Source organism: Adiantum capillus-veneris, chromosome 28 (assembly GCF_014529385.1).
Source record: "Adiantum capillus-veneris isolate H3 chromosome 28, ASM1452938v2, whole genome shotgun sequence".
Classification (NCBI taxonomy): Eukaryota; Viridiplantae; Streptophyta; class Polypodiopsida; order Polypodiales; family Pteridaceae; genus Adiantum; species Adiantum capillus-veneris.
Window position 1 is genome coordinate 100,448,187 of NC_140958.1, and position 17,438 is coordinate 100,465,624.

Sequence of the window (17,438 nt, forward strand, 5' to 3'; positions counted from 1 at the left end):
AAAAAAACATTAATTATTAAAGCATGTTATGTCATATGCATATAGATACACATTGAAAAATTTATTTTATTTTAATAAGGTGAGGTTAGTATAATTTGCTCACAACTGCGAGTTTTGCCAAAAAAATCCTTGTAAAACAGTGTCATTTATCAATTAAATTAGTACTTGAACATAAAATTGTGAGAAAAGAACTTTAAATATTAAAGCATATTATGTCATATGCATATAGATACACGTTGGTAATTTTGAAGTATAAAAATATCGACGTTGACATATTGAATGGCTCATTGGCCAACTGTGTTTGAAGCCCAAATGGGTTTCCCTGTTTCTTGTAGGTAGAGGACAAGGTTCCCATCATCTTGTACAGCAAGGTAGGTTTTAGACCAACAACCACTTCCACTGGAGCATTGAGTAGGAGTCCACCAAATTGCCTCACCAAGACCATTATATACAGCAAAAGTCCCATCTAGGTTGATGCGAGCATAACAATTTGTTCCCTTTTTAAAGCATGCATAATTAGGGCATGCCCATATTGGTTTGTTTTGATTTGAATCTGCTAGGTAATGATATAGCACCAAATTACAATCATCTTGCATTTTCAAGATGTATTCCTCACTAGGTGAGGATATCATGTGTGGGTAATAATTGCCATAGTGTGAACTTGTCAACACATTGATATCATAATTAGATGTAAATAGACCATAATTCCATGGTCGACAATTTTGCGAAGCATCTTCTCGTGAAATAATACCAATTGTATTATTAGTATTGAAGTGTGCTTGTGAAATGTTCTTGGCTGCATTGCTATGAAGAATATTCATATGTGGAGGAGGTTGGCTTTGATACTTGGTGTTGGTTGACATTGAATCACTATTTGAGGTCATTGAAGAGTTTTTTTTTCCTCTAGGAACACCTGAATGTAAATCAAAGTGTATGAGTATGTGTGCCCAATTTCAAAAAATCAATGATTGGTTACAATAAGAAGAGAAACCCTATAATCTCTATATCCTTTCCTTTTCAAATCTCTCTCTCTCTCTCTCTCTCTCTCTCTCTCTCTCTCTCTCTCTCTCTCTCTCTCTCTCTCTCTCTCTCTCTCTCTCTCTCTCTCTCTCTCTCTCTCTCTCTCTCTCTCTCTCTCAGGATGTGTCTGTGTGTGTGTGTGTGTGTAGCCATCGTCTGGTTAGGCACCTCTTCTTTGCCCTCTCTGTCTATACATGCCACCCGCAAGGTCACGGGGTTCATTGTTCAGTATCCCCCATATAACGTGCATTCGCAGGGTATTAGAAAAACCTCTCTTTTAACATGTTTGGATGAATAAAATAACCCCTTATTTTAGGATTTTTTTTCCAAAATTGAATATAAAAACCCCTTATTTTAATGTATCTCTCTTAAATTGTGTAAAATTTGTGCATTTTAAAACCCCTCCTTTTGAACTCACGCTATACATTAACATGATTACATAGTGCATCCCCTGAGCCCACAAGTGCCTCCTTGTATTGTTAGGTTGTGGCACTAGGAAAAATGCAACTCAAGTGGAGTTTCAATTTATCATCGTAGAAAGAGTACGCAGCCTGTGTGTAGAATCTAATAAACGAGGATATATATATATATATATATATATATATATATATATATATATATATAGAGAGAGAGAGAGAGAGAGAGAGAGAGAGAGAGAGGGAGAGAGGGCGCTCTTGATATAACATCCACAGTAAGAAGCGTGATGCCGTTACTGCTAAGTCTGTAGGGTAGGCTGCAAAAACAACAAATAGAGTAGAGGCAAGTGCAGGAGCATGATTGTTTGTTTGTGGGAGGAGGAGACATTGGCGTGTACAAAGCAGCAAGGAGAGGCTCACTTTGGAGAAGGAGAATTGGGTGCAAATGGATGCCTATGCCTATATTTCTCACTCTACTCAACTTGGTCCCACCTATATATTTGTATCTTGTCCTCAATATAAATCAATCTTTGGGAGTGTACGTGGTGTGTCTCTTCTCTCTCTCTCTCTCTCTCTCTCTCTCTCTCTCTCTCTCTCTCTCTCTCTCTCTCTCTCTCACTCTCTCTCTCTCTCTGTCTCTCTCTCTCTCTCTCTCTCTATGTGTGTGTGTGTGTGTACATCTCAAAATTTTAGACTAAGAAATGGATTATGAGGACACAACAGTCGAGGTAGGGGTAATGAAGTAGGGATTTATGGTGAGGGTGAGAGGGAGGCAGCCACACGGGGGGGACGGGGGGGATGTTAAGCTTAATTAAATTTAATTTCATCTATGCTCATAGCTTCTTCTTGTTGAGTGGGGGAGATTAGGTAGCAAAAATGATATTTGGCTAAATAATGCCTCCTTTCAGAAATTAACTTCAATAAAAATAAATGCATATCAAATGATCTAGATGCAATTTCCATCTTCTCAAAATCCCCCCCCCCCCCCCCCCCCCCCCATCCCACCCTCAAAACCACAAAAACACACACTCACACTCACAAACATGCATTAAAAATATGGGTTTTTACTCTTGGCACCAACAATTCATCTTTTGAATTGTTGGAGTAAGCCTTTAGCTTACACTTGATATGTGACCAACCCCTAAATCCAAGCATACAAAGCATGCACCCTTATGTGCATGCATACATCCACTTCATAGATTTCCCTAAAGACATGCCTCTTATATTCATATGCTATTCACAATAGCCACATGATATTTGATCTTTTTCCCACATGTGATCCAGAACACTTTCTAACATAAATGCCACCTTCCCCTATTTGAACCTATAAACGTCCCCTCTGAAAACCATGTATCCCTCTCAAAGTCCAATAAATTATTATGTTGATTTCTCTATGATTGCTTCACTTGTCTATCCACCATAGCTTATCATGTGCTATCAAATTCAAAGAGTGGTTAGTATTTCCAAATCACAACTATTTCTCATAAATATCTTTTATATAGAATTTCCTAAAAATCTCTCTAGTTGAAACTTGCATTATCTCATGATTAGTGAATGCATGTGTGGGTGTGATCACTAATCAATAGCATCAAATTTCCTAGATAGTTTTGTAGCATTAATTAGAGATTTTCCTTTTTTGTGTGGGTGTGATCACTACTCATAGCATCCAGTTTCATACATTGTCTTGTAGCATTGCTTAGAGATTTTCCTTTTCTGAGAGTTACAATTTGTAACTTTGTGTTTGTGTGCAACGTGCTTAAAAATATCACTAGTGAGGCATAACACCAAGAAAATAAGCGCATCAAATCAACAATCCATGGGCAATTTCTTGCTTTGGTCAACAATTACTGCATGTTCCCCACTACCATATCCTCACATGTGTGGAAACAAAGCTCTACAATATATTCATTGTTCATTTGGAACTGGAGTGCTACCCTTGCGTCATCCCACCATCAGTTTTCTCTCTGTGTGCAAAAGATTACCATAAGCCATTTGCAGCATTGTGCCCCCTCGACTCATCCTTGCCCATTGACACTCACATTGGTACCAGCCTCATCATCACATATCTCGCTTTTTTAAAATGCATTGCAAAATTCCTACATATTTGCATCTTGCTTGAGCCTCTATCTCTACGTAACAAGCACACCAGTCATCTCTATTCAAGCACCATATATTCACCACATAACATGGTATATTTTGTCTGGTTGTTTCAATTAACCCAATTCTCCACATAGTGCTATTACCACTCTCCTAATTGAGCTTGTCATACACCTGCCACAAGCCTTAACTGACTCCTTGTGCATTACAAATCTCTACTCACCTACTATCTCACCACCTACTACTTTATGCCATTGCTGATTGATTCTAGCATGCATCTTGCAACCACAACTCTTCAATGCCATCAGCAGGCCCATTCCATCCATCTTCACCTACCATCACCTGTAAATCTTTGCTTTATTGACAATTCAACACAAACTTTACTTTTGGAAAAGCCTTGTTCTCAATTGACACTATCTCCCATGCTGATCGGTCGGCCTTGCAACCATATGGGTTATTGGAATTTATTTGTTAAGCTGGAATTTGTAATTTAAGGTGTCATTCCCACAATACTGATTGCACCCAAGTTCTTATACTTTGGCTCCACACTATTTGCCGTGGTGACCAAACCCATTATCCCATGGCACGAGACCCCTTTGGATTCACACACCATTGGCACTAAGGCCTTTTCTCCATTGCTATCATGTAATCCAAGATTCAAAGAAATTTTAGGGGCTAGGGAATTCAAGCATGATTCACAATCCTTCAACGCATTCAACAACAAAAGGCAAAAGCATGGCATCAAGTATTCAAAGGATGTGTATGCAACACATGTGTAAAAATGCACTACACACAGAATGTGCATCTAATATCTGCACCATCATCAAAATCCTAGAGATTCCAAAGAAAAAGGAAATATTGTGAAAGAAGAAGAGAAAGAAGGGGATATCAACACTATTTATTATGAGGATGCATTGTAATGGGTTTTAGACACTTTCCCAAACCCCACAGTTTGGAGGTTTTGGGTTTGGAGGTGAGGCCTACTCTCTTTTGCATTAGATTCTCCTTATGAGCCAAGTTACCCTAAAAGTAAACCGTATTAGCCTCTTGGATTATAATCCATGCGCTTCATGTAAGCTTGAGCATTCATTGGGGTAAGCCTCTAGATTACACTCGATACATGACCAACCCCTCAAGCCAAGCATACAAAGCATGCACCCTTATGTGCATGCATGCATCCTGTTTGGAAGATGCAGTGGATGGGAAACTAAAGAGCGGCCTACACGTCACACTTCATTCTACTATCTATGTTTTGAAGAGTCCTTGTAACTAGAAAGTAATGATTCTTGAAGTGTACTCATCTATCCTATTATTCTCTATTGTTTGCTCAAAATCTACAAGCTTGTAAAATGACCAATGGCCATGGGAAAGGGTCCCAAGTCTTTATGTCAAAAGCCTTATTTTCAAAAGTAACATGATCATTATCTCAGAGGAGTTTTTTGGATGTCGATTGTGAGTTGCAACTTGTAATAAATCTTTCTCTTTGTCTCATAGTCAAAAAGCAATTCTGATTAGTGCATTGTGTTCCTTGTCTCTTGCTCTTGAATCTAAGTGTAATCTTCTTTAGTTTTTTTGTCATTTGCAACAACCTAAATGCGAGCTAAATGCATGGATTTGAGTGCTAAAATGATAATTTCTTGATGTTTTGACCTTGGAAGAGTGTTTCCAAACTAGAGGGCAACCTTTTTGAATAGATATGATGCAATTTTCTAAACTTTTTTGGGAATGGATTGTGATTTTGGCACCTCTTGTGATGACCACAAAACTTGGTCGGATTGTGCCCTTTGGTCTTGTAATAGTCATCCCTAAGTTTCACTGCATTTGGAGTTTTTTGGGATGTCAAAAAGACGGGATGACCTAGAGTAGTGACACTCGACATAGGTAGATTCTCGGACTAGAGAGTGATAGATTTTCTATAATAGTCGATTGTGCAGATTTTTAGGTTTTCTTCCTGAGATCAACAACCTAAAAGAGTCTCTATGGCTTATTTTGAGCGCTTCCTTGAGTATTAACATACGTTATTGCCAGATAGCTATGCTAGAGGTGTCCATCGTAGTGACCGACTAACATTGGCACCTTACTCGAGATTCGATCCTTAGGTAGTGAGCAACCTAGTCATATAGAAAATCCTTCTTTCTAGATATTTTGACACCCATTCCATTTATAGGCAGCAAAGCAGCTAAACATGGGTTGAGTGCTTGGTAGAGACTGGAGTCAAGGACTGACCAGTTCTAGTTTAGGAGCAAGGAGAGTTGTGAGTGAGATACAAAAGGCATTTCATCTTTTGGTTTTCTCTATGCTTAGAAAGGACTACTTCTCCATCCATTACATTGTTATTTTGAACTATTTTATTCATTCCTGTTCATAGAGAAACCTGGTCAGAGCATCAAACCTAATTCAAACTAAAAAATACCTTGTATAAAGGGATAAACAAGCTTGTGAGAAATAATCTGAACAATTTATTTCCTTTGTGGAGGAACATGGTTTGCAATCCATGTACCTTTGTGATCAATTGACTAAAAATTGTGACCCATTGTTTAAGCTTGCTTTGAGATACAAGAATGTTGTGTGTGACCATAAATAGAATTACTAAAGTACATCCAAAATCAGGAAATTGGAGAAATCTGCAAAAAACCTTGGAAGTCGAATAAAATTTGGGGGAATTGAACTTTTAGTGTTCCAAATTCAAAAAGGGGTGAGATTCGTCTTCTATAGGGAATAGGAAACTAGTAGGACAAAATATCATGATAAAGTGCTTTCCAACATGGATCATGATCTATGTTCCTAGTTGACATTTGGGACTATTATTTGACTAGTACATCCCTGATAACTAGTGGAACAACTTTTCTAAAAGAAACCACAACAAAAAAGTGAAAAAAGTTGACCAAAACACCAAAATTTTGCTAGATAGCCAAAACCCGCAAAGTAGAGACAAAATTTTGCTTTCAGTTGGGCAAAAGTGATTCAAATTCAAAAAGATTTGGGGAAGAGTGTCACCATAACCAAGACTATAAGTTGACCAGATCTCATGTCGAAATGAGGTCAAATATGGATCATTATCCACGTACCTCATCACGATTTTGGGCTGAATTTTGACAAGTGGGTAGCTGATACAATTTGAAATACATTTCCCAAAAGAACCATTGGCAAAAAAGCTTACACAAGAGGTGAAAAAGGCCAAAAATAGTATATAAACAAAAACTACCAGAACATACATTCACTTTTGGCTGACAAAAACTAATTCAAATCCAAAACCTTTGATACCCTAGCATCCAGTAAACATGATGATCCTAATGGTACCAAGAAAAGGAAATTTGGATTCCCAACATGGATCGCAATCCATGTACATTTCTTGAAATCTTGAACAAGAATTGGCCTAGTGAGATGAGCTTAAACCATTTTGAACAAAAGTTCCCAAAGCAAGGAAATGAAAAGAAGTCAAGAAGGGGGTCAAAAAGGGCAAAATCGGTTCATATAAAAAGACCAATACAGGGCTAGGGTTTGACTTTTTCCCACCCTAGACAGACCTGAATTTTACAAAAAGTATATACTATAGATCTTTAGACCAAGGGCTAAGTGTGGGATCAAAACCATCCCATTTTTTGATTGAGGTACATGGATCACGATCCATGTTCTTTTGAGATACATTGAAACCAGAACTGCACCACAACTAGATATAGTATCCAGGACCCTGGTGGTCCTCTCAAAAGTAAAATTGGATTGCAGGTGTTATAAGTAAAATTGTGAATATGGTGAAAGTGAGAGATAAAATTTTGTCTACTTTAAGCTTGGACTGATAGAGCAGCTATAAACACACAACCATCAAGAATTTTTTACAAGGTGTAGGAGCTAGAGGGTGCGGCTCAAATGGTAAGTCAAACAGAAGAGAACACAAGGCAGCCAATGAGGTAACAAGGTTGGGGTTTTGTAAAGTCATGTCTTCATGAATTTGCAATGAGGAAGGTTGTACCACAATAGAAACCCTAGCCTAAGAGACCAAGTGAGAAACATTTCAAACTGAAGAGAGTGTGAATAAAAAATGGATGCATCCGCTAGAGACCATTATAGGGGAAGTTCTATTTGATACATCATGAGAAAGATCATACACCATAATGGCCAAGAGATTCAACAAGGTGAGATTTAAGGATTGAACTTCCATGGGAAAAATTCTTTTAGCACAATATTAAAGAGTTTGAGACTTTAGAGCCAATTTGGGAATCACCAATGTCCTAAAGATTTGACCATATGGACAAATCTCAAACTATTTTTGAAGGAAAAATCCTTCCACAAGGTAAAGCTTGAAAAGCTCTTTCAAGCCATGCTTTCAAAACTTTAGCTAAGATTGGTCCATGTGGTCAAATCTTAAGCTCATTTCCACTGGTGAATTCCCAAATTCACTAATATAATGTTCTTCTCTGCTCGCATCGAATGTCAAGCTATTGTATCTAAAATTTCAATTCAAGAACGGTCTGAAAGCTAAAATCTATAAGGATAGTATAGATTGCTGTTGTGTTAAATTGGAGAACAAGTTAAGTGAGTTCAAGGACCTTGTAGATGTGGACTATGACCGAGATAGATACTTTTATCGAGAAGGAATGATGTATCTAGTCGTACATAATCCCTTCATTTTGGACAAATGGGGGTTGACTGGTACCAAGGACGAAGTAGATGAGGAATTAGTGGATGAACCACCCGATTTGGACAAGAAAAACATTTTACTCAGGCACGTTAACAAGACAAAATGGATAAATACATACAAAAATTATGTGGGGCTGTATAAATTCAATGATGGAGAGCAAACACTCTATTATACATGTGATGAACCCTCGCATTGAGGATTTGACCAACCCAAGAGACTATATGTTCTTACATACACAAAGGGGACAAATATCTTAGCGATCATGATGGATAAGCATAACCATAAATAATCTCCTATAGCTCATAAGGAGTTAGAACGGTATACATACTTTTGTGGAGTCCCACTCCATCAACATTATGTAACACCCAAAAAAGCTAGACCAAAGAAGACTCAAACCAGACCAACAATTGGATATGTAATTCCAGTAAGAACGAGAGTAGAATATTCACTTGGTCACCAACAATTCTCGAATGTAGGACCCATGGGATCATTGGGGTCTATATTTTCTTTGAGCACACACAGGGTAAGTGAAGCACTTGATTTGACTTAGGCAATTGGAACCCCTCCAATGTTTACACAAGATCAAAGAAAATGACCGGATGAAAGAGTAGTGGAGAGGAAGCCAACTGTAGTTCCAAGGGGAGAATACAAAGCTAGAGAGACCCTATCAAGAGAACCAGGAGTGGTTAGAATGGTTGCCAAAACTAAACGCATGCAACCATCTCAAGTGGCCAAGTGTGTACCTAAAAAGTATAGTGAGTTGGGGGATATGTATTCACATGTTTCAATCTTTGACTACGCATGTAGCAAATTTCCATACTCAATATGAAGGATTTGGATTGACCCTAGAAGGAACAGCCTTGACCTCGTTCCAACCACTAACTAGCCGAGAGTTTTCCAACATAGAACAACTTCCACGAGAATTTGTAGAGGAGTTCTCAAAGAGAGGGATTAGCCATAAAACAATCTCCCAAATTTATGCATTTAGACAAAATAATAAAGAAAAGGTGAAGGAAGCCTCACTTCGATTGAATAAATACATTGAAAGCTATCCCAAGATCATCTGACTCAATGGTGCAACATGCAGCCAAGGCCGGCAATAAACATACAGCGTTGTCAGGAGTTTTTTGGAGTAAGGGATTTCCCATATGTACATACCCATGCATGGTGCATCGAATAAAGGATTGCCCATTTTCCAAATCCAAGTGGTTACGTGAGGCCCACATGTGTACAGGTAGGACAGCATGTACGTAGTGCATTGATTTTCATTATTACCAGTACCAGTGTGTTTTTTCTATAATAATGAGAAGTTTGTAGCGCGTAAAACTTCTCAAGGAATCTATCCACGGGCCGACAACATGAGGTAAGCAGGTGCGTCAAGTGGCATCTAGTGGCGTCGGGAGGTCGAATGGGGTCAATACTTGCACGTAGATAAGTACGGGCACAACGTGGATGTTTTCTTGTGATAATTATGCAGAAAGGTCATCATGAGGACCATATTTTGGGTCCACTTCATGTGGTTGTGAGGTGAATTATTGAAAAAAGTTTAGTGCTAGGTGTGCGGATGATGCAAAAAGGTGACAACTATGCACTGCGAGGTCAGTTTTTTGGCCTGTTCGGGGTCCGTTTGAGGTCAACTAAAAGGCCAAGGGTGCCCAAGTAATAAAGCTAAGTGTGGGAACTGAAAAACCTGAGAGAAGACCAAAAAAAGAGTGGAGAGAAGAGGAGGAATAGCCGAAACTGTGTTTTTGGGATTTTTGGAGCCTATTTTGGCCCTAAACTGCTCATCCGAGGTCGGATTTGAGCACTTTGACATTGTAGACTGGGGTTTTGGGCCGTTCCAGACGCGGTGGCACTATCCATTTTTCCAAATTCCTCACTATTTTTCTGTTTTTTTGGTTGTGTAAGTTTCTCTTATGAGCGAAGCTTCTACTCCAATTTGTGATTGTATCTGGCATATTTTACCCATATTGTGTGAGTTGTTTGCCCCATTGCTGTTGGCCTAATCTCAGTTGTATCTAAACATCAGAAATTCTCTTTTTTTGAGCTGAGTTTTTTGGGTGTGTGTGTGTGTGTCTCTCTCTCTCTGTGTGGAGTGGGTAAATGGGTAGTCTCTCTCCTGTCACTCCATAGGTGTGTTCCCTGTCTCGGCCAGGTGGGTTGTGTAAGCCGAGTGGTGCCCCATAGTGTGTGTATATATCATCCCAAGATTGTGTGTCGGGTCATTATAGAGGCATTCTATGTGTTGTTGAGCTATATATAGTGTGTCTCTATATATAGCGCCTTGGAATCTCGTCCCCTCTATATAAACCTGTCTCGTGTGATCAGTAGATACAGGTGGGGTTGTCATATCTGGTGTCTCTTCTCTCGTCTTTGCTCCACTGTCAACAATATCTGGTGTCTCTTCTCTCGTCTTTGCTCCACTGTCAACATGGTATCATAGCTGGCTATGGAGGTGTTCGCTTATGGTGCTCTCTCGTTCTCTCTTCATCAAGCTTGCATGGGTGATTTCATGGGTGATGGAATTAGTGTATTGGGGTCATGAAGAAAAAAAACAAAATCCGAATTAGGGTTTGGAAGAGCGATATCTTCAACCCAGTTCTATGAAAAACGCAGGCCATAGCAAAGATGCACAAGACTCGGAACTAAGTTTCATGGAGTGAATTTCATGGACTGAGCGGGGTCAAACTTCCTCTCGACAAATTTTAAACTAATTTCTGCGCAAAAAACGTGTTTCCAAAACCAAGATCTACGTGTGCACGTCTCCTCATGCACTGGGTCATCTCCAGTTCATTATGCTTTTCTCCAGGTCCTTTTATGGCTGGGTGCGCAGGTCTCTTAACAAGCGCATGTTGCCAAAGGTCTTTTTTATGGCTGGCTGATAAGGTTTTATCAGATGCGCACCTCTTTTAATACTTTGTGTTCAATTTTTTGAACCTTCGTGTGCAGGTTTTAAACCCTTTCTTGTGCAGGTTTTTGGAGCTTTGTGTCTAGGTTGATAGCGACTTGTACAGAACATGGAGATGGATCACTTTCGCATCTATCTTGGATGCTTCCTCAACATCTTTGCTGCTAGAAGCATGGAAATACATTCATCATTTGCTTCACAGTTTTCATCTTGATGAAGACGAGGCTCTTGGAAATGCATTCATTACTTTGTATGGTAGGTGTGGCAGTCTATTTGTCGCAAAGAAAGTGTTTGATGTGTTGCCAAGCAATGATGACAACATTCACCCATTCTTCAACATTCAGGATTCAAGGTTTGAAACCAGATGCTTGCCTATGTGCATCAACTCTTAAAGTAGGCACTGCAATACACGTTTCCTTTGTTGGTGCTGGTTATGAATCGGATATGGTCTTGAGATGATCATCCCTTCAACACAGAGAGCGCAAAGAAGCAATTGCAGGGCGCTATATATAGAGACACACTATATATAGCTCAACATGTGTTTCCATCCCACTCACATTATTTTGGCGCCACCACTGAGGATCTTCTTCGAGTACCTTCTGCTTCGAGCTTCAAGCTTCGAGCTTCAAGCTTCGGCTTCGAGATTCGGAATTATAGGTTGCAGGTTACAGGTTACAGGGATAGGTACAAGTACAGGTGATTCACACAGGTACAGGTAGCTGGAGTAGAGTGATACACTGGCAAGTGGGAGTCACTTGCAGTTGCCGTGGGTATGCATCATTTGGCGCCTGTTTGAGCGCATTGTCTGCTGTATTTTACGTTTCTTGTGGAAACTGCCATTGTACGCCTTTGTGGAGCCATATTTGGTTTTATTTGGCAGTCCCAGCCATTTCTGAGACTTGACTATACGCAATTTGCATTAGCCTTTGTGAGAGGGTCGATAGCGTGAGGTTTTATTGAGCTGGGGGTTTTATTGCCATAGGCTATGTACTAGTGATTCCTACTTGATGCTCGTCTTCTATTGTTGGAAGTTTATGCATACACATACAGTCTATATTTTGGGTTCTTACTGCTCTACTTCTAGGGAAACTCTCTCAAAATTTTTCCAGGTTATGATGGCTGGTTTTTTTGTCTTTTAAGCCATTTATGTTGTTATGCTGTTGAAATTCTTGCAAAATCAGAGGATAAGTCAGGTGTGCCTTCTTGGGAGCTTCATGGTTGGCTTTAATGGATGATCAAAATGGCCCTCAATTCACTCCTTTTCATTTAACTCAGAGAATCCAGATAAATGTTCATGTATCTAGGAAGAATTTTTTCCAGCAGCGCATAGTCTTTATGTTCGGGCCAAGAAGATTATGAGAGATCCTGGAATGTCCTTTGCCTGTTGTAAATCCGATGATCAACTATGAAAACTCATTTGATGTGCATGTGTTTGTCCTTATCTAAAGACAAGCTCCTTTGAAGTTTCTAGGGATTGAATCAGTCAAAAGTTTTGGGTTCTTGTACGTGTGTTCGAAGGGGTTCTCAAAGCATCGTAACTTGGGTAACCATGGCTTTCTCTTATCCGGAGTTTCATGGAAGAAGTGATGAAGATGTGGAAGACTTTTTGGAAAAGATGGAATTGCCTGCATTAGCAACCAGATTCATGACCCTGTGCATATATTACGTCTTCTCTAGATTTGTTGGAAGAGTGATACACGAGTTTTGTCCAAACCATTTGAAGAGGAGTTGCGTGGGGCTCATCCACCCGTAAGGTTGAGTTGAGACAATCTACGGCATGGGTTGGAAGTGGAGTTTGTGAAGATAGAAGATCCTGCAGAAGTGTGACAGGAAGTATAGAGTTTGGCGCAAAGGGAAGGTGAGCCAGTAGATGCATACATACGCAAGTTTTCATTGGCATGGGATTGGATGTGCAAGGCTTTAGCACCAAAGGTACCCCCACCTGACATGATGAAGAAGGACAGGTTCTTGGCTGGTCTTTGGGAGAATATACGTTGGAGAGTGGAGTTAAAGAAGCCTAGGACATATGAAGATGCACTAGAGGTAGCAAGGAACAAAGAGTGGAAGCTAAGGAAAATGAGCCAGTTAGGGGTGGAGTCTTTGCCCATGCGGTCTGAGTTTGAGCCTATGGACTCTTTACAAGGTCGCATGCCAGGGGTTCATCATGAACCAGTGGTGCCTGTTACTCCTCAGGTTATGCTAGCAGTGGTCACCACAGCAATGCAATATGATGGGCTAAGGAAAGACATGAGGCAAATGGTAGATTTAATGAATAATCTCAACCTAAACATGCTAGGTCAAGTGGGAAATATTCGAGGTCGAGGGAGGTTTGCAAATCAGCGAGGAGGTGAAGAAAGACCTAGGAATGGTGTGGGACAAAGCAAAGGTAGGTTCTGGAGGCAGACGCCCACGTGTTATAATTTTGGAGAGTTGAGTCACATCATCCCGCAATGTGATAAGCCACCAACGATGGGGGGAGACATGTATCCATTGCCAAGATAGGTGCTAACTAGGTCAAATGATTATGGCATCGAAATTAAGGGAGAACAAGGAACCAGTGGATTAACCCAGGAGGAAAAGGGAAAGACAAAAGTGATAAGTGTAGTCACCTTGGAGAAGGCATCAAAGTTAGAGGATACATTAGTGATGCCTATTGGGAAGAGGACCACAGAGGACAAGGAAGGAAGAAGTGCCCCAGGTCTTAGTATGAAGAAGGGAAAGAGCCATGAAGGTGCGGATGTCAAGGCTAAGATGAAAAGAAGGCTCGCCATGCAAATTTCATGTTTCAGATTTTCCACTAGGGGATGGGCAATTAAGCTATGACTTGAAGGAGGATCTGACAAGCAGGAAGGCATATGTGACTTTTGGGCAGCTCATAGATATGGTGCCTAAGCTAAAGCGACAATGGAAGAGGATGGTTAACCCAATGGAGAAAGAGCCAGAGAGAGGTTCAGTGAAGGTGTTGGCGATAGATGAGCTACCAGACATTTGTCCAATAGTAGATGTGTGGCACAAAATAAAAAATCTAGGACAAGGTTATGTTGATGGTGGAGCCCAAATATGTGTCATAACACACTTATGCGTTGAGAAGATGGGTCTCACAGGGACTGGGGTGTCAGGCTTCCGGATCAGATTGGCAAACCATCAGAAAGTAAAATGTTTGAGTGTTGTAAAGAGTCTAGAAGTGGAGGCATATGATGAAAAGGCAGTGGTTGATTTTCATGTGATACCAACGCGGTTGGGAGCATATCCTATTATACTGGGTAGACTATGGTTACGTGCAGTGGGAGCCATTCAAGATTGGAGGCGTGGTACGATTAACCTCTATGGAAAGACAGGTGCCACTAAGCTATATAATATGGACACAAGGAAACGATTGGAGGAGCTTTATGAAGATGAGGATGAGTCTAGTGATGAAGACTATTCCACAGTGATTGATGAGGACAGTGATAGCACTACCAACAGTGATGAGGATGCTAATGTTGCATTTCTTTTGATGGATAAAGAAATCCAGGAGTCTGGTTTAGTTGCATTTGCAAATGAGGTTGAAGATGAAAGCGAAGGGCCTTATGAAGTGATTGAAGGGCTTATGCAAACCAAGGTTGAAATGTCAAAGAAGTAGGAATTGATGACACAAATGATCGGTGGAGACCTCTTAGCTATGGAGAAGGAGATATATTTGCAAATGCTGGCTATTTCTCTTGATTTTTTAATTACTTCATATGAAGAGAACAGAGGGTTCAAGGGAGAAGAGATGCATATAGACGTGAAAGAAGGTGCTAAGCCAGTGCGGCAAAGGCTAAGAAGGATGGGTCAAGAGCACAGATCTCAACCTTGTGGGAAGAGGAGGACAAGTTATTGAAGGCAGGGTTCATAGTCCCTATGGAGACCACAGAATGGGTGAGTCCAGTAGTAGTCAGTCCAAAGAAGGATGGAAAGTGGAGGATTTGTGTAGATTTTAAGCCCTTAAATGCAGCCACTAAGAAAAACCCATATACTCTTCCATTCATCGATCAGATCTTGGATTCAGTGGCAGGTTATGAGAGGTACAGTGTGTGTGATGGTTTTTCAGGCTATTTTCAATTGAAGATTGCTCTTAAAGACCGCACAAAGACAAATTTCATTATGCCATCGGGCTGCTATTGCTACACGGTATTGCCATTTGGGTTGTCAAATGGACCATCTTTCTATCAAGAGAGAGCAAATTGGGTATTGGAACCATTCATTGGTAGTTGTGTTAAATATTTTATGGACGACTTCTGTGTCTACAGCAGTAGGGTTGAACACCATGAGAAGTTGCAGATGGTATTGGATCGATATGATGAATGTGGAGGACAACTAAATCCAAAGAAATGTCATCTAGCACAGCCAAGGGTGAAGTTATTGGGCCATATGGTGTTAGAAAATGGTACTGAGGCTGATCAAGATAAGTTTAAGTCTATTATTCTTCTTCGATCACCTACGAGTACAAAGCAATTGGCAACCTTTATACACAAAGTGAAGTACATGGCGTGGTTTATTCCATTGTCTTCCCATCTTCTTTATCCATTACAACAAGTGGCAAAGCATGATTCATTGCAATGGGATGACAAGTGCGAAGAGGTGTTTCAAGAGGTCAAAGAGGTGTTAGGGGGTTTGTCAGCCATGCAGGCTCCTGATTGAGAGAAAGTTTTTTATGTAAATCCATCAGTAGGGGATAATGCCATTGGAGCCATGATATTGCAAAAGGGGAACGGCAGACATTATATGAGGCCAGTGTATTGTGCAAGCCGAGTGAACCTGGTAGCAGAGAGAAAATTATCGGAAGTAGAGCTAGTGATGGCCAGTGTAATATTTGCTTGTCGACAATTTTGTCATTACTTGCTACCATGACCTTTTGTTTTCTTGACGAGTTACACCTTTTTGCCACATTTAATTAATGGCACTAACATGTCAAATGTGGTCAAGAAATGGGTAATTGAGCTGCAAGAGTTTGAGTTCTCTTTTCTAGTGGAAGACAGTACAAGGGCTACCCTAGCTGATTTGTTGACCTACAAGGAGAATCCCCTCCTTGTTAAGGAAGAGGTGGTGAGAAAGGTAGTTGAAGAAGTTCCACAGATAAGCAATGCACATGTTTTGTTCTTTGATGGATCATACAGAAAGAGCCATGATGCAGCTTCAGGGGGTATAGCACTTTATGATCCAAAGGGGAAGTTAGTATGCAAGAGAGGGTTCAAATTGGATGCTCATAGTAACAATGAGGCTGAATATGCTACTTTGGAAGCCGGATTATACATTCGTTTGAAACATGGGGTTAGAAGGTTGAGCATAAAAGGTGATGCCTTCTTAGTGGTGAAGCAAGTGCTTGGTGTGTGGAAGAGTAAGAACACCTCATTGAAGGAAATGTGCTTCAGAATTAAAGGCCTGTTAAAAAAGTTTGAAGCATGGAGCATTAGACACATTGAACGTGCTCTAAATGGAGAGGCACATGAAGCAGCTCAAAGAATGATTGGGGAGCTATTTGTGTTGAGGACGAACTTACCTCTTTATCATGGCTGGAAAAGTTTGGCTCAAGAAGAGGAGTTTTTGCTAACAGGAATCATTCCAAAGGAGATTCAGAAGTCTAAGAAGTATGGTTTTGTGCGTAGAGCATACAGGTACAAATTGATTGGTGATGTCTTGTACATGAAAGGGGCTGATCTCCTGTTGAGACGTGTACCTTGGCGGGAGGATATTTATAGAGTGTTGGAAGAGAATCATGAAGGCGTATGTGGCGGCCATTTTTCTCTAAAGATCACCTTGCATAAGATCTTGCAAGAAGGGTATGTATGGTCTAGTTTGCACAAGGATGTTCACCATTGGTGTAGGTCTTGCAATAGGTGTCAAGCATTTGGGAAGAGAGTGTTGAAGCCAGAGCTACGAAAAACCATTATGGAATTTGATGTGTTTGAAAAGTGGGGGATTGATGCAATAGGCCCATTACCTATCACAAGCAGGGGCAAAAGCTATATTTTGATTGCAGTGGACTATCTCTCTAGATGGGTAGAGGCTATAGCAGTAAAAAAGATCACTTCAAAGGATGTGGCAAAATTTGTGTACGATGAAATATGTTGCAAGTTTGGGGTGTCACTAGAGCTACTTTCAGACAAGGGACCAGGATTTAGAGCTAAACTACTTGTTTTTTTATGCGCGAAGATGAATATTAGGAATCAGCATACCACTCCTTATTATCCACAGTGTAATGGCTTAAATGAAAGATTCAATGAAAAGTTGGTACAGATTCTTTCAAAAGTGACAGAGTACCAAGGAAAGACTTGGGATTTGGAATTTCCTAGTGCATTGTGGGCTTACCGTACTTCGGTGAAGACAGGTACAGGGT

General features: G+C 40.3%; 1 protein-coding gene across 1 annotated transcript in view; it reads right to left on the reverse strand.

Moving 5' to 3' along the window:
* Positions 1–284: 284 nt before the first annotated feature.
* The window catches only part of LOC147420975 (uncharacterized), a 38,574-nt gene continuing 21,420 nt past the window's right edge, over positions 285–17,438 (reverse strand). The window contains exon 4 of the mRNA XM_086505184.1: positions 285–913. Coding sequence (XP_086361310.1) covers positions 285–913 — 629 coding nt within the window. The remainder of the gene's footprint in view (positions 914–17,438) is intronic.